At 43.1% G+C, this 21,531-nt stretch overlaps 2 protein-coding genes across 2 annotated transcripts in view; one reads left to right on the top strand and one right to left on the bottom strand.

Moving 5' to 3' along the window:
• Positions 1-9,115, bottom strand: part of LOC107267108 (neurogenic locus Notch protein) — a 40,653-nt gene extending 31,538 nt beyond the window's left edge. Inside the window, exons 1-2 of the mRNA XM_015738372.2 lie at positions 8,742-9,115; positions 1,343-1,421 (exon numbers count right to left, since the gene is read on the bottom strand). Of these exons, the coding sequence (XP_015593858.1) occupies positions 1,343-1,421; positions 8,742-8,832 (170 nt within the window). The 5' untranslated portion in view covers positions 8,833-9,115. The remainder of the gene's footprint in view (positions 1-1,342; positions 1,422-8,741) is intronic.
• A 524-nt stretch (positions 9,116-9,639) lies between these two features.
• Positions 9,640-15,156, top strand: LOC107267085 (myosin heavy chain, striated muscle). The gene is made up of 9 exons (XM_015738330.2): positions 9,640-10,629; positions 11,165-11,286; positions 11,948-12,097; positions 12,182-12,286; positions 12,418-12,719; positions 12,847-13,320; positions 13,450-13,594; positions 13,684-13,848; positions 13,925-15,156. The coding sequence occupies exons 1-9, from the start codon at positions 10,536-10,538 to the stop codon at positions 14,180-14,182; spliced, it is 1,815 nt and encodes a 604-aa protein (XP_015593816.1). The 5' UTR covers positions 9,640-10,535; the 3' UTR covers positions 14,183-15,156.
• The last annotated feature ends 6,375 nt before the right edge of the window (positions 15,157-21,531 follow it).

Raw genomic sequence — 21,531 nt, 5'->3', positions numbered from 1 at the left:
GGGGGGGGGGCTAGGAGAGAGACCTGCCGATGTCGACGGCGGTGATCCTGTTACGAGAGAAACTTGGCGCACGAGAGCATCAGAGTGCCATTGCGCTCGATGGAGACTGGAGAGTGCCTTGGATAATGGCCGCTCGTTTGCGAGTGAAAATGGGTGCGGCTCCTCTCTAAAAAATGCTGTCTCTTTCTCCGAATCCGCGATCCAAGTGTATTTGCGCGGGTCCACATGGGGTTCAGGGAGTGCTATCGGCGCTCTCCCTGTCAATCTACATGTAGATGCAGCTAGTCGTATAGTCTTTGGCAAAAATGCAAAAACGGAGAGTCTCGTATCAAGAGGAAAAGGTTAAACTGTTGACCTGCACCTTTCCGATCCTATCTGTGAACGTTCTTCTTGTCGTAGCGTGTACATCAGGTCGCACAGCGCGCTCGTCGCCACAATTTCTCGTTAACCCGTGACGGCCATTTAAGGGTACTTTTTGGGAGACTTCAGCCTCTCGAAATTGTTCCACGCAGAGACGCCGCATCGGCCGACTGCCAAGTATACGGCGTATACGGCGAGGGTGCAGCACGTTCTTCGCGGGCAGCTGAGAATGCAAATCGGAATTATCGTTAGCAGCGCTGTCGCGACGAAGCGAGTGTGACGGACACATGTTGTTTCAATTACGTGAAACGAAGTGCAGAGAATTGTGGACAGTGCGCTTTAAGAGTTTCCTCTTACAAAAGGCTCCGCAGAATGAAGAAATCCCGTTGCTTTGGTGTGGCGAATGTATCGCGTGCGATGTGCGTTGCCAGGCGTTGACTGTACCTGCGGCACTTTGAACTTCCTAGAGAGAGAGAGAGAGAGAGAGAGAGAGAGAGAGAGAGAGAGAAAGAGAGGCGGTGTACACGGGCCGCTAGGAGCAGTGTCTAGGCGTCTCTTGTGGCCAGTCGATACAAAAGTGAAACTTACGAACTCGGATAAAGCTAATTTAGATGCGCGTTGATCGCGGGTCACGACTGCTAGGACCGCTCTGCGACCATTACCGCTATTACTGGATCTCGCGACTCCAGGCATCTTCCTCCCAGTTGATCCGGCTTCGCTCGCCGCCGCTTTACCTATCTTCCCTCTCTTCAACCGTTGCCGCCCCCCCCCACGCCATTCAACTTACCATACTCATTGTCCTCGGCAATTTGCAGCTCGGCTACACTCGATAGCTCAGCACACTCCCTCGCACGTTAAACATGTATACACAACGTTTCTTGATTGAGGAAAAGATTTAGACATGGGTCCTTAACCTCGCGCACTTAGGACTTACACTTTGTTTGCTAAAGTTCGATTTAAAAGTAATTACCTAATTACTTACTTGCAGTGGGATTCCTCGCGCGGCGATGACACGCAGAGTCCTCCGTTTTTGCATGGACTAGGTGAGCATGATACGAATCCTGGAACAAGGAAAATAGTTCTTTATCAGCTGCACGTGCCGCCATCCCAAAGGATGGGAGATGCGATGCGGAGATAGCATCTAGAGCAGAAGAAGAATTTCGCATCTCGAATCAATCAATTGACGCGACGAGGAGACATTTCTTGTCGTCTTATATAATATTATTCAGCGCTCAGGGGTCATCGAAAGTTATTTATTTTCGGCTTTAGGGTACTCGTGAGCTTTGACATTATTAAGGAAACAGCAGGAATTCCTAGAATCCTTCCTACAGTACGTTAACTACTCTGTCTCGTGACATCTGGCCCAAATGTTTTTCCATTCTATTGAAGCTTTGGGGAATCCGCGTGGAGCCGAGAACTCACTTCATCGTGTTCATCGATAAGAAGATCGAGAGAACTTTAGTTCGTACGTAACAGACTGCTTGTTGGTCAAAGGGATTTTAAACAAATACAAGATACGCTGCCGCGTTTTCTTGGACCTTTGAATAATCTTAAATGACACATATAAATCTGCTCTTGATGATCATTTTTCAGGAGCATGGCTACCCAATTCTATAAAGCGCAAGGAACCAATGACGATCCTGAAGGTTAATTATTGTTAATATTGTTAACGAACGTTTCTACTAGGAAGCCAAGCACAGATAGCGAAAGGGTTGGTCGTTCGTTATATAGGGGGATAAAGGGATTGTATCGAATGAAATTGCTTGACGTCATTCTCGACATAATTCGGGACGGTTGGGTTGTATCAGTGGGTCCATTAATCGCAATTACGTGGGTTCAGAGGAGCCCCATGCATACGAGAGGCGGGACGACGCGCAACGCACGCTACACATATACATATGTATACGTGTATGTATAGCAGCCTGCTGATGGCGGAGTCGCTAGCCTGCCTGCCTGCCTTATTCTCTATGCGTATCTCATTGTTAGCTACTGCAGCCAGGACGCGCATCGTAGACGCGAGCTTCGAAGAGGAGGTCGATCTATCGAGTTACAACAAGTCAATTGGAGTCGTGAAAAATCGACGATGAAAAAATCGTCAATTTATATCCCGTGCACCTCGACGTATTTTACAGAATTTTTGGCACTGCACATATAGGACTATAGGAGCTACTTATGGACAGCATCCAGAGCCTGCCGTGCGTTAATCGTCCTTCCGCGACGTTGTCCAAGTATAATTGCAGTCTCGATTTACGTGGAGTTTAGATTTCGGGGAACGCGTGTGTGCTGGATTTACGAATTACGAATATTTCTGTAAATACTTTAAATAGCTTTACGTGCTATGTCATAACTCATAAGAGAGAGAGAGAGAGAGAGAGAGAGAGAGAGAGAGAGAGAGAGAGAGAGAGAGAACGAAGTTTAGCATCCTTCATTTTGCTTCTCATGAAATATCAATGAAATGGACTGTGAAAGGAAAACAGGGTGCCAGCGTTCTCTCTCTCTCTCTCTCTCTCTCTCTCTCTCTCTCTCTCTCTCTCTCTCTCTCTCTCTTCTTATAACTACGAATGTCTTGACTAAATAAGGTGTAAGCGACTCTCGACGACTGCAGCTCGGTCTCCAAGTTTTTGCTCTCTCGCTGAGAGAATGCTCCTTTTCCATGGACGCGGCAGCGGCAGCGGCAGCGGCGGCTGGTTGTCCGGTAGCCGTTGAAGAAGTTGCCGCGACGGATAATTCCACGCGTGTGTCTTCCGCAGACTTTCCGTCGGAGGAGGATATTTCTATGAATTCCCAAGTAAGCACAGAGGAGACGCTAGGATAAATGGAACATCTGCAGAGTAGCAGCAAGTAGCAGCAAGTAGCAGCAAGTAGCAGCAAGTAGCACCAACCAGCGGTTCCCCTCTCTCCTGCCGCTGCTGCCGCTGCTGTTACTATACTACCCACTACTAGCCTGCATCGCATTGCATCGAGTGTCGCTTGATATTGTACTAGCGGTGCTGCTAACATTGGCCTGCTCGGCGATTCGAAGGATCCCAAGCGGTGTGGTTGGCTCCGCGCGTCCCCTAAGCTGCACGTTATATTCGGCAGGTTACGATAGGCCATTCCCAGCCATTCCCAGCCACCAGCAGCCACCAGCAGCCACCACGCGACGCTTAACATTAGCTTATACGTGCATGGTAATAACTAATAAGCGATCCGGAAAAATTCCAAAAAATTCGAGAGCGTCGAGCATCGCCGTAAATTCAAGTACGATACAGGCAAATGGTTTCGACCGATTGAACGTTATTAGTGGAAAAAGTCACCGTCAAAAAGTTCATCAAGTATTGACGGCGCTCTTCGATGCATCGCTTTACTCGGTCCTATTGGATGTAATAGAGGAAACTATAATAGATGGCGCTTTCGCGCCTGCACAAGTATAGACATTTGGTCTCCGTTGCGCGATTGTCGGTGATTTTAATGCCTGCGGAAGCAGCCGCGTTGAAACGTTCAGAATTTAAAGAAAAACTAGCGGAGGAATTAGGAAATCTTTTAAATCGACAAAAAAGGAAAATGAGCCAATTCAGGGAAAAAATGTTGATTTTCTCATTGATACGAAATAGAATAGCTGTACACGGGGTGGCGTGGTCCACCACGTAACTTGCATACCGTTATAACTCGTTAAGTATGAATCGTATGGACAGTTTTTCTATATAAAATTTGTACGGTTTTAAATGACGCGTTATGTAACGCTTAACTTTTGTTTATTCGTCGAGACGTCTCGGAGATTTCAAGGCCAACGTCGTCTCTGTATATGGAATGCTACATATTTTATATTCAATTCTGAAATAACGTGAACGTTGGAGTAAAAAAGTACCGACCCGTATTAGCTGTAAATCTAATATCATCACTTTGTAATTTCACTTTGTTTCTAGAAAATGCTTATCGCGTAATATCGCGTAATATCGCGTATGGATTTGCCGTGGTGGACGAATGCAAAAGAACATTTTCAAGAAACAAAGTAAAATTAGTCGTTAGTTATTAGATATACGGCTAATACGGGTGAGTACTTTTTTACTCCAAATTTAACGGGGGTTTTTAAAAATAATTTTGTATTAAAAAATGTAGCATTCCATTTACAAATACGACTTTAACCTTGAAATCTCCGAACCACCTTGACGAATAAATAAAAATTATGCATAACGTAACGCATCCTACTTAAAAATCGTACAAATTTTGTATAAAAAATGTCTCCATATAATGCGTACCCACTTTACGAGTTACAGAGGTGTGGGCAAGTTGCCCCCCGCCACCCTACGCAGATTCCGTAGGAAATCGACAGAAGGTCGTCGCAATGTTCAATCGTTGCCAATGGGTGCTTCATCATCTATTTCCTCTTCCGCGAGCTGTTTGTTGCTCCGTTGGTGGTTTAAATTTTCTTGTTTTTCGTGTTTTTGCTATTTTCCGCATCTCAATTGCCTTAAATTAGTGACGAATGTTGACGCACACGCACTCGTTAACGAGTTGAGCAGGCGAATGACGAAAGCCAGTGCGACCGCAGGCGATCGTGTAGCTGAATGTGCGTGTGTCAATAAAATTATAGGATATTTCGCAACTGTTGCAGCAGTGCCCCGCGTGTGCCCGGGCTGCGGGTTCACCTTTGGTCGTTTCCTACGTGACATATCGGTCATAGGAAATCCTTAAAAAGGAATAACAAAGATAGGACGATTCGAGAGCAAGAAGAATCGGTAAGGAGAGCTGTCTTTATCTTGAGCTGTGTACAACACGAACGGAGCGGAGGAAACGGAGAGTGGCGGAGGGAGATCGAAGTAGAATGAGGTAGGGCAGGTAGGGGAGGTAGGGGAGGTAGGGGAGGTAGGAGGTACGTGGTGGACTTGTATTTCGGACTAACAATAAGTTAATAACGATGCTGAGGCCTGTGCGTGTGCGTACGTGGGAGAGAGAGAGAGAGAGAGAGAGAGAGAGACTCAAATATTGTCCGAGCTTATCTTTCTCGTTTGAGAAGAGTCGTCTCGGGATATATGTATACCACGTACTACATGTATACGTTGCTCTCGATGATACTGTCCTTTCGGAGTACGACGCGGAGCGAGGCACACGCTGCCAGTGAAAATGGTACGTGTGTACATACGTGTGTACCCAACGGGGGAGCAGAAAGGACTATAAGGGCTAGCCTGGGTAGGGTCCACCGCGCATACGGCACAGACCGGAAACAAGGGGGTCCCCGCTAGCATGCCAGAGAGAGCCCCCTATACTCTTCCCCCATTCGAGCCTCGACACACACTACGGGGGTTCTCAAATTCGAGGAAGGGCCGATCTGCCGATCGACTGCTGCGACGTAAATGCGGACATTTTGCGCGAAGGTGGTAATACTGATGCATGGAGAGTTCAAGTCGACGGACTGCTCAAACTTATTTTTCTCTCTATATCTTACGAACGGTCCTTTTAATTCATCGGCAAATTCTAGAATTACCTAACTTACCTAATTACCTAACCTATCACTTTATGGACCGACGGTTTAACGACGCATCGCGCGTAACCCCTTACTTGCACTTCGCAAAACACGTTCGTCTTTGGTGCACGATCAATCGGATGCCTCAATCGGCACATAACGGCCAGCCAACGAGGAGCCAGTAGGAGCCAGTAGGCAAACACGACGTCGTTTCGCCTCTATATTCGCTTTAAAGCCCTCGCGAGTTCATGCCTGTACGAAGAAAAGCAAATTACAAATTACAAATTACAAATTACGATCTGAAATGGGCAATCCTTAGAGATTGACTGTCCTCGTTGCAACATTTTATTCTTGGCCAAATGCTAAATATTACTTTAACAATCGTAAATGCGCATTCCTCTGCTCTGCGTATTGTCACGCAAGTATATCAGAGTTATGTGTATTACAATTTCATAATTATTCGATGAAATTTGAAAGTTTGAAAAATTATCAATTAACGCGGCGAGTACCTACATAAAATGTGTCGTAATGGTAGATTAATGCGTTCATTCGATATGATTTTCGAAACGCTGAGGAATATGGCGAGAAGGTGATCGTCGCCTGCTGTGTTTTTTAACGTAAATATCAATGATAAGAACATACGATTTCGCGAAAATTTGTGTTTTTGACTCTTTATATTAATAATAGTACGGCCCATCTCGTTGTTGTTGTAGTAGGAGTTGTCCATCGTTCTTCCAAGTATTTCCTTAAGAGGATTTTTTGATGTATCGTAAAATTTAAAAATCTTCAACGAGATACCTCAGCGAAGAATGGACAAACAAATCGACAAATGACAGAAGAATGTCCAAGTTGTGTATAATTTTATCTGCTTCCTGCGCTCAAGTAAGCAAAGTAACGGTAAATGGAAATTATCAATTCACGAGAGAGAGAGAGAGAGAGAGAGAGAGAGAGAGCATGCTCCCTTTGGTAAGGAGATGTCAAGAGATAGAGAAACGTGTCGTTTTCACGAAAATTATTAAAGAATTATTCTTCTTTCTTCGTTTCTCGGATAGTCCGAACTTCAGTCTAGCACCAAAGAAATTGTGTGATTCGTCGTCCGCCCATTGCGCACCCGTCCTTTCATGCGTACAATATACATACGTTATCTTTCCATACACGGCGTTTCGCAATGAATTTTGGAGTTTGCCAAGTCCCATTGTTACACCTGCGGAGTGTAAGATGCGCGCAAAGAGTCCCACCACCGTCACAGCACCGGGCAATTGGTCGCGCGCTTCCTATTGTTAGGCTTGACTCTCATCTCTCGTCCCTCTTTATTTGGCTTTCGCTGACTTTTCTTTCGCCATAAAACGATCTGACGCGTCACTCGTGCGTTTGCCAGCGCTTACGGACGAATGAACGTACTCGGGTGCTGTTGCAAAGCTTCGCGCTCATGAGGCTCTCGCGACCGGCAGTCGTTCAGGATCGCTAATTATAACGGCTGACAATTAACAAACAAAGAAATTCTCTCGAGAGTTCTCGGCTCGAGAAATCGTATGCAAGTATCCGAACGTAGAATGAATATGTCGCGTGAAATTATCCTTGGAACTTTGAGAATTTCGTCGTTCGTCTTAGCGGCTACGTGGCTTTGCGAGGGCATACAGCTCGTTTCGTGTGAACGTAAGTTAAGCCAACCGAAGGATCGGTTTCTAAGGAGAGAGAAGAGAAAGCCTGAGAACGCAGCGCGAGTAAACCCGCCGTGCCCCGATCAGAGAGGATGCCCACATCCAGAGAGGACGATGGAATATTTCGAATTATCAATTTTTTCTTCTTTCTTCTTCTTATTCAGCTATCCTCTATTAATTTCGCCTTCCGCGTTACTACCGTAATCGGTGCTTCAATTCCTCGGAAGTTTGTGTAAGCATAATGCGATCAACGCAACAACGAGGATAATAAACGAGCCGGAGGATCGCCGGTTGTCCCGGTATCAGCGAGGAGGAGGGTTGGCGTGTCCGAAAATACGATTGAGAGCGTTCGGGCACCTGTTCTTCAGTGGGAGTCAACCTGGCGCGCCCCTCCACTGGTTCAAGCAACCGGATATTTCAACGTGAAATCGCGAGGATAAGATCCTAGAAGCACTATTAACTGTGTGATCTTGACAATTCGTCCCACGTGCAGAGGAGCAATCCTTTATTCTGCTTTGAAATGTGTTTCGGGCATCTGGAGTTTCGGAACGCATACTTTTGTTCATCGTGCTTGTCAGCAATCGGGAATTGGGCCGCAAAGGACTAAAGAAGGGAGAGGGGTAAGGAAGGGCGGGGTGGGGCGAAGAGAATAGGAGAGGAGACGCAGGAGACGCAGGAGACGCGCGAGATGCTCGTCCGCTTTCAAGTATATGTATATATACGTGCTCGAAGGGAACCAGAGTCGACCGATATTTTCGAGACAGGTAGTACATATGGAATAGAGTGATGCTTGATGCTTGATGCTCGATGCTTGTTTCGTACCTATACACACGTGAAGAAGGCGAACGAAGGGAAGAGGGACATCCGACGCGGCGACTCGGAATACTAATGCAGGTTTGCGAACGAAGAGACTAAAGCAGAAATCGAGAAATAAAGTGTCGTGAACGGGGAAGATCTTTTCAAGTGTGAAAACCTCGAGCTTCAGTTCATGCCCCTGACTCGTTAGCCCTTTTAGACGATCGTCGCCATCGCATTAACAGATGGTTAAAGAATCTTTGCCCGATTTTCATTAAATCTTCTAGCGACTCCAGAGGAACCTCACAGTTTTCTCTTTTCCTATGAGCAAGTTTAAACGCGGGTCCGCACTCTTGCGCTGATGCCTCTCTGTGCCTCAGGCATTTAGTTTGGATGTAGCAAGTATAAAAGGAGCAAGTATTTCCAAAGGTAGAGCCGCAGCAGTCATTTTGAGATGCATAGTAATTGTGTGTGGAACTCACCGGAAATTGACTCAGGCAGAGTACTCAGAAGGATGACAAGTGAGAGAACGCAGCGCCCAAATGCGTAATCCAAATTTGGCCGCAGCAACATGTTGCAGATAATTTATCCATACACAGAGGACACGCACATCGAGATACACATACACAAACACTCGAGCGCTTTTCCTTATTTGACGCACATTTTACACTATGTTTTGTCGTTTTGTCGTATGCTTTTCATTACGCCACTGGTCAATGTTTACATTTACATTTATACACACGGTGAAATAATTAGTCGAAAGGAATTAAAAAAAAACATTCGGAACCCATATACGAACACGACCGCGTCCGAAACACGTCTGGGATCTATTGTTCGCTTAACGCGCTGAAAGTAGTTCCCGACCGGCGCGCCATCTGCTTCTGCCCCATCCTGTATTGCTACGCGCCGACTGCGGCGTTGATGGCGGTGGATGGCGGCTATTCGCCGCGTCCAATGGCGTACGTACCTCCTCTTCTCGTTCCCTATAACGCCCATAATCGTTCTCATTCCAGTTCCGCAGTCTTCTTGTGCCTCGCAGCCCGACTTCCATTTTCACACTGAACACGAGCACAACAAGCTTCCATGTCATTTGCATTTGATTTTTCGAAAAACGACTGATGGTCTTCGACTGCAGCCTCACACGCTATTATCCTTGCGCCAATATGCATTTTTGCTTTCATTAATTAGTACCGTTGCTAATTTCCGCACATTTATTGCCATTGCTTCTACGCACGTTGCGTTAATTTCAGGCATTGTCCTAGAATAAATTTCTAAGATCTCTCTATCTCTGTTGGAAGCGCATTTCCATATCGAATAGAACGATATATCGAACGTATACATTCGTAAAGAATGTTTCGCGAATTCAATTAATGAATAATTTGCGATTTCGATGAGAGATATTATTTTGTCATATTGTTTACGCTCTAATCTTCGTTTTATCACCTACATATTACGTATTTGGTGAAATATGCTCGCTCGATGTTTTTTATTTTATTTTATTTTTTTCCCCTTTTAACATGCCAAAAGAAGTTGCACGCCTCTTCCGTTAATCCGAAAAATGTCGATCAAACGTACGCCTCTCATTCACACATACTTAGTCTCTGATGCTTGATCATCTTTATTTTATGATTATACATACACTATACCAGTGAACGTAGTATGTAAGTGCGTCTGTAGAGTTTCAAGCGGCAAGACACCGAAATCCACTTAATCTCATAAAAAGTCTCGATCGCACATGCGCAGTCGCAGAACGCGACGAAATAAATAGTATACTACATATGTATATGTACGATGAGGTTTATTATTTATTTATTTCCACCGTATTGGCGAGCTCGACTTAAACAAATAACCATCCTTTTATCATCTAATGATACATTTGCTTATGACTAAATTAGGTGTAGCTGTTAATACATAAATCATAGATTCGCTACACTAGAACATTATACCTGTATGCATGTGTCTAAAAATGAGGCATTGTCATTGGAGAGATAATAATAATAATAATAATAACAATAACAATAATAATAATAATAATAATAATAATAATAATAAAGTTGATACGAACCTCCGAGGGTATTGCGTTGGGCGACGGGCGGGTGCCTCAATGAAATGCATGACAAAAGTCCGTCGCAGTCCGTCGTCAAGACGACGAATGCCCTCGAAGGATAGGTTATTGCTATTACGTCGATAGACTGGAATAGTTTGCTCTTGTAAAAGCGGCAGTGGCTACAGTGGCGGTGGTAAGTACACTGTACTAAGTACTGTGCGCAGCAGGTATGTCGGATCCTTTGCTCCCTTCGTCGCATAACAGCAAGCTCAACAGTTTAAATCGAAGGATCCTCGAGATCAAGAAGAAAATACAATTGTCTGGTGAGTCTAGAGAATCTACAGTGCTTTAATTAACTTTTACCAACGTGCTCGTCGGCCATGCGCGATTATTGAGCATCCAAGTGAGAACGGCCATCTTGAACTTCCAATCATACGTAAGATTTATGCATTACCCCTTTATCGAACTGGAATACGCGCATATTTCCTTAAATTCTAAAATTAATGAAAACATGGTACTTTTGTAGGGGATACTTATGAAATAACGAGACACGAGACGTATGTGAAACTTTTAGAAAATTGCACGCAACTTACATTTCTATGCGCGTAACTTAATTCGCGCTGTAAAAGTAAGAACGTATACTGTGAGCCGTGTAAGCGAACAGTGCAGCTTGCAAGAATATCCGTGCACTGTGCTTTCATGAGAATTGACTATTATTATTATCATTATTATAAATCTTATATCTTCTTCTTTCTTCTATCTTATAAATTACGATATGCCATTTTGAGGTTATGACGCGCCCCTCAGTCTTCTCGCTCCTTGCACGCACAATGCCATGATATCTTCTGTACTTTTTAGAGGGCCAGAGGAAGGCAACTTTCGAAGAGTGCGATGCAAAGAAACGGGAGAACGCCGAGAGGATAGCCGAGCTCAAAGGGAGCGCGGCCAGTTTGCGCCTCGAGCTAGTCAAGGCGAAAAATGTAAATGCACTCGTCGGTATAATAAAATGCATATGCGTGCGTGCGCGCGTGCGTGCGCGCGCGCGTGCGTCTAGTACTGTAGTAGCACACGCGTGGCATTGTAGTGTCACGGGTGCGTTATACAGCCGTGTCTGACATTCGGGGCTACGAGAGACCCGAAGGGCCGATACACCTGAAAGACCGAAGAGTTGCCTTATTTTTCTTTTATCTTTCTTTTTCAAAACATATTTTAGCGTGGTTTTAAAAAGCATAAGAGCTGGAACGATGCTGACTATATATGTATTAATAAATTCTAAGAATTTTATTTTATTTTTTTTTTTCCTTTCAGTTCATTCACGTAGCCATACTGCCATACTGCGCTGCTGACAGCTGCGGATCCGGCTGTCATTGCCATTATAAATAATAAAATAAACTGTAATTCAACGTTCTTTGAACTCGAATGAAACATAACGTTGATAACTAAACTTTTTTTTAAATAAAAAAATAGTGCAATCTCAATGGTCTTTCAGGTGCGCACGGCTCAACTTTAAGAGAATTTCGACACGCGTCGCACTTAATATCGCCTGTACGTTTCAACCTTTCTTTCTTTCTGTCTTTCTTCCTTTCGTCCTTTCTTCCTTTCTTCCTTTCTTCCTTTCCCTCGACTCGCACGGTACGGTAGACTGACGCGGCGACGGAACGCGTCGCGGGACAGAACGAGGCTAATCTCGGCACGGGCAGGCAACGACTGGACCAAGTAATTTCGAAATTGGAGAACGACAATGTTCGGCTGCGCAGGAAGCTCGATCTCGTGCGATATCGAAGTGAGCAGGTAAGGGAGGAGGGAGGGCTTCGGTACTTTGCGAGGCAATAGCGTTGCAAAGTACGGCGTCCTCTCATTGGATTCTCGTTGCAGCAACAAAATAAGCTCGCCAGCTTACTGCGAGAGTACGAGGAACTGATGATGGCCGACAGAAGTCGAAGACGAATTGGAAAGGAGACGTACGACCCACTGAAAAAGGTTGAAGCGCGACATTCCTTGTTTTCGGCAATTTATTATTAATTGAAAGTGAACACTCTTCGATCGACGATCGTCGTACATTCGTAACGGCGCACGAGGCATGCTTCTTTTTTTTCTTGTCTTAATTTCAGAGAATCATCGTACTTGAGAATGAATTGCACAAAAGTAGTATCGTGCAGATGGAGGCTGATATGGTGCGCAAGAAGTACAGATGCGTGCGCTCGGGTTTGAAATCCGACGGCGCTATTTATGCCTCCGCTTTGGAAAATCTTAAGGGGAGCATAGACGAGCAGAAAAGGGAGATCGAGAGATTGGAGGGCGTCAAGAAGGAAGCCTCGAAGCTCGGCGACGTAACGAGAGCGGCCCTAGCGCGAGAGGAGCTGGAGGCGCTGAATACGAGTAAAGAACGCGATTGCGTCATTCTCGATTACAGGTAATACGAGGATCGGTGCAATGTCAAACGTAATGCGGAGTCTATTGTCGGTATGGACGGCGGTGTCGGGATGAAAAAGATGAAAAAGATGAAAAAGATGAAAAAGATGAAAAACGTAACACTGCAGGCAGCGCGTCGAGGACAGGAAGTTGGAGCTCGAAAGATTGGAAAGAATGATATTTCCCGGTACGGTTTCGACGCGGCCGCTTCCGCTTCCGCTTTCGCTTTCGCGCGAGGAGCTGAATTTGGATCGCGCCAGGGAGGAAGGAATCGAGACTGGTGGGCTGGCTTCCACGATTGCAAAGACGTCGACCGCTCGAATTGGAAGTTCGGCAGAATCGAGCGGCCAGACTAATGGGAATTCGGAAAATTCGACCTGGAGTCTCGAGGAATCCTTCGCTAAGCTACGGTGCGTCACCGGGGTCACCAGGAGGAACGATCTTGTGCTGGACCGATTTCTTGGGCAACGAGCGACCAAGGAAAGGCTGCAAGCGATGCGCACGGCTACGGAGAACGAGAAGATGCTTCTCGAGAGAAGGAGGCAACAGCTAACGGCTGAAATTGAAATGCACAAGTTTTCCGAGACAAAGGATGCCGATCAGTGAGTCCAAAATATTTATTCGTACAATTCATTAATTGTATTGCCACTTTTTCGCTCAAGTACGCATTAGGCTCTTGGCGATCCTCTCATTCGACATTACGGTTTTCGAATTCTTAATTTGATTGCCAGAAACCTCGAGGAAGCGGAGAGGCTGACCGGACTGATACGGATGGAACGTCATCGCGAGGAACGTGCCGAAGCGGAGGCTCGTCGAGTGCAAGCACTCTCGAGCCTTGTCGTTCGAACGCTCTATCGTTTTGCCGAAAACTATCTGGTACGAGTTGTTTCCAAGAGAAAGTCTTTGATAAAATTTACTTTTTATTTCCAAGAAAAAAATAACTTTTTTTCATTGGAATTTTTAAGGAAAAAAATACGTTATCCTCGCTCAGTGACGAAGAGCAATCAGAAGTTGTGGTCCTTCTGGAAAAAAGTATTGGCGCCATGATCAAGAGAATAGCCACCGCAACGGATAGAACCGTGGATGCCGGTCGATTCGGTCTCGAGGGCGAATCTACCGCTTCCGACAAGGTATAAGCGGAAGTAATATGCGATAACGCCTCATATTTATATTTCTTCTAAACTTCGTCCCTCTTCTTTCTGGTAGCTGGACAGTCTGTCAATTGGTACCTGCGCATCGGCCGATGGGAAGGACAGCCGAGCTGGGAGCAGTCGAACGATGAGAACGAACGAGGATCGATCTTTGTTTCCACGATTCCCAATATTGGCGCCTGCGACATCGGCAGCTCCTACGCCATTGTCCGATGACGACGAAGACATTCCCACCCGTACGATTCTTAAGAGACAGGCGCAGCTTCTCGTTGACACCAAGAGCCGACGAAAACCATTTAATTTTAGACGATAATACGTTCATTTCAAAGCCAAATATTTAGCAGCCGACGCTCAATCGTTTCATGAATTTCTTTTAGTAAAGCGTAGCTACTCATATTATAAAGACATGTCTGTAACCAATACGTCCGAGGATATTCGTATCACGGTAGTTATAAGATGATGCCGCTAGTACGAATAACCTTAGGCATCAAGTAATAACAATTCGTAGGCATCGCGACGCTCAATTCTTGCGCACCTCTCAGGCCCCCTGGCCCACCAGCCACGGGTATATAAACGGCGACGCTTCGCGACTCGAGGCATTCTATCACCTGAGCTAGCCTTTAGTAAAGTAAACGGGCCCACTACGGGTCCCACTTGGCCATCATTTCTAGAGGTACTTCTACTCTTGTAATCGAGCAAACCGTCTCTTCTGCCAGGTAGAATCAATCTCCGCATTTCAGTTGGGCCGTCACTTTGACACGTGTCATCATTGTGCCGTTTCCCCTATACCTACATGCCTTCATAACTTTTTTTTAAGACTTGCACAACTAGCTACTTTGCGAATGAGACTTCTCACCTCGCCAAGATAGCAACGTTGTTTCGGATAGGACCACGTCTACCTGTGATCACGAGTTCCCTAGTGGAAGACTGCTCAACGGCACCACGCTTGTATTTTAACCAGTCAATCAAATTCTGTAATCAAATTCCGCTGGTCGGAGGCTGCTTTCAGACACGATTTCAGATTTCATTGATAGAATCGGAATTAGAGCCAAGACAGAATCACACGAGACTAGGAGTCCCTATGATCCCTATGATTTCCGTTCCCGTCAGACATATCGTGTAGGTAAACCTCGTGTAACAATCCTACTGATACAATTGACTTTCCGATCACTAATCTTTTCTATATACCATCTATAATAATTACTACTTTCCGATTACATTTATATTTATTCTTTGCTTACTAACACCCAGCATTCTCTAGGCTGGATCTGCACTAACCCTCTTTGTATTCCGTTATAGGACAATATATATATTTTTTTTTTGTAATTTGTAAAACAAAGTCTCACTTTCATTTGTTCCGCCTGATGTCTTCCCTAAATTCCTAACAGTCGATTCTGGCTCGTACCCGCCTTTCTGGCACGATCTGGGGAACCACATCGTGCAAATAAGGTTACAGTACATACATACATACATACATACATACAGACAAGAGACTATACGGTTAAGTGGTAGAGAATTTTTACAAGAAATTTATAGTACTTATACGCGGCTGTTTAGACCGCGTCAATCAAATCAAAGCAATCCGCGTCTATTTGACCTACGCAACAAAGGCACAAGGCTGTAATGCTCGCTGATCTTATACGTTTTCCTTCCAGACTCAGGCATTTTCTGCACAGTAAATTCTATATACACATTATTACACGAGAGTATGTTCTACAAGAATATTCTACACATTAACGCTGCCTACAGGAATGTTTTATATAAAATTTTTGAAAGCGTTTGTCGGATAAATCGTTTTCTTCGTAGATGTATATGCTTTAAATTCAGATGAATCGAAATGCGGACTATTTTATATTAATCTGCATGATCCACATATAGGATTTTTACACAAAACATACTATTTTACGCATAGAGACTCACAGATGTATATTCCGCGCTTAGTCCTTCGGTACATCTTTCTAGGGTGCCTTCTCACGAACACGACGAAACAATCTAATTCAGCAGCAAAAGAGATATACATATATTGCTTTCTTTGCTACTCTTACCTATGAGCAATATCGACGTGGACAAAAATTCATGAATACGTAATCAAACAACAAAGATGAGTAACATATGCAGTATCATGATTTTTGTTCAAATATAGTTTTCCTTTCTTTTTTCTTTTTTAAGCGTACTATCATCTCATTCATTTTCTAAATTGTGCGACGTTACTGTCCTAAAATCAGTTATTCTATATTTAGTTATAAATGATTTGGTGCAATGAGGGATGCACGAGACGAATGATCTCATTGAGAGTACCTCTCATATGTTTATTAAGTCGCAGATTTCTGTTGAGTATCCGACGTGCATGTTCCTGCGAGTTCTGCGCGTTGACCAGTAGCTAAATTCTCTCGTGTGCTTCAGAAAACGTATGTAGCAATATAATGGGCTGGTTATAACGGAACTTCCAACTGTTCAGTTTTTCTGTCACAAGCAAGAAAACGTATTTTTCGTTACTCTCCATCACTTCTAAATGATTTAGCAATATCCTTGATGAGCCCGCTTCGTTATGCGATACGGCTGGCGGCTCTTCTCAATTTAGGTGCGAAAAATGTTTCTATTATGAGAAAAATGTATGTATAAAAATCGTGCATTTCTGACCTGTCAAAACATCATGGGCGCCGCCATTACGACCGTTTACTAAATCCCATTTTTCTGCGAATCAGGACACTCAACACACTTAAACCAAGAAGAGCCGCCTTGCTATGGAACGATAAAAAGCGGGCTGCTCTAATAATTTTGTCAATAACTGTTTAATAGGCGCAAAAAACGACAAATTGGATTCGGCCTGTATTTTATTATCTTCAGAATCCAATAGATGGCGGCAGCTATTCCTCGCCGTAGGGCTTAGTAACGTGAGCGATTTGCGGGGCCCGTAGCACAGTACCGTCATGTCAGAACTACAGGCATACATATAGTATACATATGTGTGTAGCCAAGTTTGCTGGCGAAGAGCTAAGCCAGCCTAGACGCTTGGCTCGACTCGCTATATACAGGGTGTTCGTTATGAAACGCACTGTAGTAACATCGTTGCATTCCTTGTCAAATCCTAATGAATAGGTATATCTTCATTTTTTATTTCATATATCAAAATTTCGAGATAATCAAGGTTGAAGTTGCAGTAATGCGACCAATCAGAACGCGTTTAAACAGAGCGTAGATCACGTCGCGAGCCAGCCCGCAAGGCCTGCTTACACTAGGCCAATAACACTAAGAGTATCGTCTGTTGTATCTTACTCAATTACATGCAGATAAACAGGGACACAACGTCGATACTCTGTGTTATTGGCCTAGTAGTAAGCAGGCCTTGCGGGCTGGCTCGCGACGTCATCTACGCTCCGTTTAAACGCGTTCTGATTGGTCGCATTACTGCAACTTCAACCTTGATTATCTCAAAATTTTGGTATATGAAATAAAAAATGAAAATACACGTATTTTTTAGAATTTGACAAGGAATGCAACGATGTTACTACAGTACGTTTCATAACGAACACCCTGCATATATATATATATATATATATATATATATATATACATGCAGGGTGTTCGTTATGAAACGTACTGTAGTAACATCGTTGCATTCCTTGTCAAATTCTAAAAAATACGTGTATTTTCATTTTTTATTTCATATACCAAAATTTTGAGATAATCAAGGTTGAAGTTGCAGTAATGCGACCAATCAGAACGCGTTTAAACAGAGCGTAGATCACGTCGCGAGCCAGCCCGCAAGGCCTGCTTACACTAGGCCAATAACACTAAGAGTATCGTCTGTTGTATCTTACTCAATTACATGCAGATAAACAGGGACACAACGTCGATACTCTGTGTTATTGGCCTAGTAGTAAGCAGGCCTTGCGGGCTGGCTCGCGACGTCATCTACGCTCCGTTTAAACGCGTTCTGATTGGTCGCATTACTGCAACTTCAACCTTGATTATCTCAAAATTTTGGTATATGAAATAAAAAATGAAAATACACGTATTTTTTAGAATTTGACAAGGAATGCAACGATGTTACTACAGTACGTTTCATAACGAACACCCTGCATATATATATATATATATATATATATATATATATTTTTTTTCTTTACACCACCGTGCTTGTTAGCCGTTCACGAGGTAGTTATTTAAAAAATAATAGGACCTACAGACGGTACAGTTTACAGAAAATGTTGGTATCAAGCTGAAAAAGTTGTATTTTATTTGTTATTAACAATTTAATTGTTTAAACGACGAACTCCGGCTGATAAGATTATATTTTATGCTTTTCAATGTAAGAACATTTAACGCCTAATACGAGATTCGTATTATTAGTCAGTCACTCGTTAGTCGTTTAGACAATTAAATTGTGAATAACAAATTAAATATAACTTTTTCAGCTTAGTACCAAAACTTTCTACAATCTGTACGCATTATATTATTATTTTTTTAATAATTAGCACAGACTGTCGCAAAGATTAATATTGCAAACGTAACGTAATATTAGAATATTTCTTACAAGGAGAGTCTCCAACAATCTTTTGTAATCTTTTGTAAAATTTGTGATTTTTGTAATCTTTTTTACTCACGGCACGTGAAGTTGAGAATTCAAATAGTAATTTCCCAAAGCAGTGCTATCTCATATTGAAAAATCGACTTTGAAGATTGGTGACTCCGTAAGTGTCCCAAATAGGTCATGACATTCGAGCAGGCCGCTTAGCGCACCCGGTAACGATTGAGTCTAGCGAGCGCGGGGTCGCTGATTCGAGTCTCACTCGTACCTTTCTTTTTTCCATCCAATTCGCATAATTACGTCATTTAAATATAAAAATCACCAAATTTATACCAGTTCACAGATATATAATTGCAATCTTCAATGAAAATAGCAAGTTTTATTTTTAATTATCTCGAACTTCAAAAATTGCACATTTGAATGTAAATATCAATGTTTAGCTACCAGTAATTATAACAAACAAGATTTTTAGTGCGGAAATGAAAAACGATGAAATTCTCTTTACTATAAAAGTAACATGATAAGAAAAGTAATGGGGCCGAAGTACTGAATGAGCACTCACCAGAGCTGGTGCAGCTAATCCGAGAAGGCCGAGAACCGTATCAAGAGGACACTCGGGTGGGCACTTCACTAGGTCACAGCACTACACGTCCGGAACACGCACGAGAAATCCATAGAATTTCCTGGATATCGCGAAAGAAACGCGAGAACTAAACGAGCGAGAACTTTCTATATCGTAGCGAAACACTCTTCCATCTTCCTCGAGTCGTCCCTTTAAACTAACTTGAGAGCGATTCTTACCGAATCGGTGCGTAACACTTTTGGGGATCCTCCACGGCCACTTCTCAGGGCATCGGGCGACAGCTGGGCATCACTTCCTCAACTCGTAACAGGGGGTTCCTTCCCTTAACCGTAACAAAAACTTGTGCATTAAGAGATCTTTGAAAATTTCAAGGAAAAAGTCGTAAATCCAACCGCTTCCGAGATACAGCCTTCCGAAGGTGAAATTTCGAGTGGTTTCAGAATCGAAGAACGAGGATTCCGCGAGCGTGACCCTATCGTAATTTGAGAATCATACGCTAGATTAATTAATTATTTCTTTTGATACAATGTTTGTGACTTAAGGCTATGCTATGCTGTCCTTCTCTTGGGCAGGAGTGGAATCTGGAATAAGGGAACCCCGCGCAGTAAAATGAATGTCTCATGATGAACTTTATTTATATATTTTATAGGTTTAAGAATTGATTTATTCTTATGTTAATCATAAAATTTAAGGTTACATTTCTACTGTACTTACTTGTGAAAGTTTATCGTACTTGGCTTAAAGTATACGTCTCGCGATAGCCCACACATAACACAATGAATCACCATTTTTTAATATTTAATTTTTATAAATGCAACTACCATAAAGCAATCACGACAATTGAAATTTAACCAATGGATTTGACTCACGGAGGCTTCTATCTCCAAGATTCGTATGTAATAACGTACATTATAGATGTGCGGAGTAATCTTTCACATGGTTCTTATTTTGCATATTACAGTCCTGAACACCTTGCGTCCAGAAAACTTTCGACCAATAGAAAAATGATAGACAAGGACAGAACGGTCCTTGCTCGAACGATTTGCTCTCTCTTTCTATTTCCGGTTCCACTTTCTGCGTCAACAGTGAGCAGTCCTGTACAGGGGGTGGCAACTCCCACGATTTTTCGTGTTATTCGTACAGTTAGCTCGACACGAGACCGAGCAGGTGGTGCTGTTCAAGCAAACGTAATAGACCAATCGTGAGCGAGGACGTCCCATCGTACTGCCTGGTGCTGCCACGCTTTGCTTGGCGTCGCTATATTAAATTTCGTCGCTAATTGAATTTCGGTTTTGTGAGGAAGTATTAAGTTTATTGAAATATAGTGCGCTTATAATTTATATTTTTGATATCTAGTTTACAGGTAAGTGATGCAAATATCTGCAAAGATAGTTCGTTTATCAATAGGATTGTTTCATTTAAATTTACGTTGTTTGCAGAAGCTTCCTAATGGTTCCAGCATGTTGTGTTCTGGGATGCCCTTCCGGGGCTAATATGACGATTAAAGTTTCCGAAAAATTCTGACCAGAGAATATACTGCATCAGAAAAGCACGATATGGCGAGTCATAAGTTTCCGAAAAATCCTGACCAGAAAGGGACCAGAAAAAAAGGGTCACCAAAAATTGACGATGATTTATTAAAAAATGCTGCATCAGAAAAGCACATAGGTATAACAGAAATATTCTTTATAATCTCATTCGATTCATTTGCTCTCTTTATTCGATGCTTTGAGCTATACGAACCATTCCTTTGTTACGCATTTCGTTTATGAAACTTGGCGTGATTACATAAGTTATCTGTTTTTTTTTTTTTAATATTCGGACAATTATTTTCCTTACAATTAGAAGACAATCTCCGTCTGCAGAACTTTCCATTCAAGAAGTTTTTCACAAAACATGTATTCTCCAAATATTATTTGATTTTAAAATGACTTATATTCTGTTGTGTTACAATACGGTATGAGTAATATCAAATATCATTTGTTCGAATGCAGTCGATTCAATTTCTTCTTCTGTCTGGCATTCATAAATGTGAACATAGCATAACTTTCTCAATTAACCATGCATCGACGGGATGTGATCCTTTAATTTCGTTATCATTGGAAGAATTAATCAGATAAGAGTTGCGCAAGTTTCATAAACATTCTCATTCTTCGAATAGTCCTTGAGGAGTTTTGTAGTTCCTGATAAGTTGTAACGATAGTGTTGCTACATTCTTATTCCTCGAATAATCCTTGAGGAGTTTTGTAGTTCCTGATAAGTTTTAACGATAGTGGTGCTATGCAACGTCGTTAAAATACGAATTTTCAAAAAATTGAGGTGCAACATGGGTGTCAGGTTTCCAGCACCGCACTTTTATTTATTTATTTTGTATAGAAAGTTCTCGCTCGTGTAGTTCTCGCGTTTCTCTCGCGATATCCTGGAAATTCTATGGATTTCTCGTACGTGTTCCGAACGTGTAGTGCTGTGACCTAGTGAAGTGCCCACCCGAGTGTCCTCTGGATACGGTTCTCGGCCTTCTCGGATTAGCTGCACCAGCTCCGGTGAG

The sequence above is a fragment of the Cephus cinctus genome, unplaced genomic scaffold (assembly GCF_000341935.2).
Source record: "Cephus cinctus unplaced genomic scaffold, Ccin1 Ccin1_scaffold0342, whole genome shotgun sequence".
Classification (NCBI taxonomy): Eukaryota; Metazoa; Arthropoda; class Insecta; order Hymenoptera; family Cephidae; genus Cephus; species Cephus cinctus.
The sequence above is the reverse complement of the archived record's forward strand: the minus strand, read 5'-3'. Positions and strand labels throughout refer to the sequence as shown.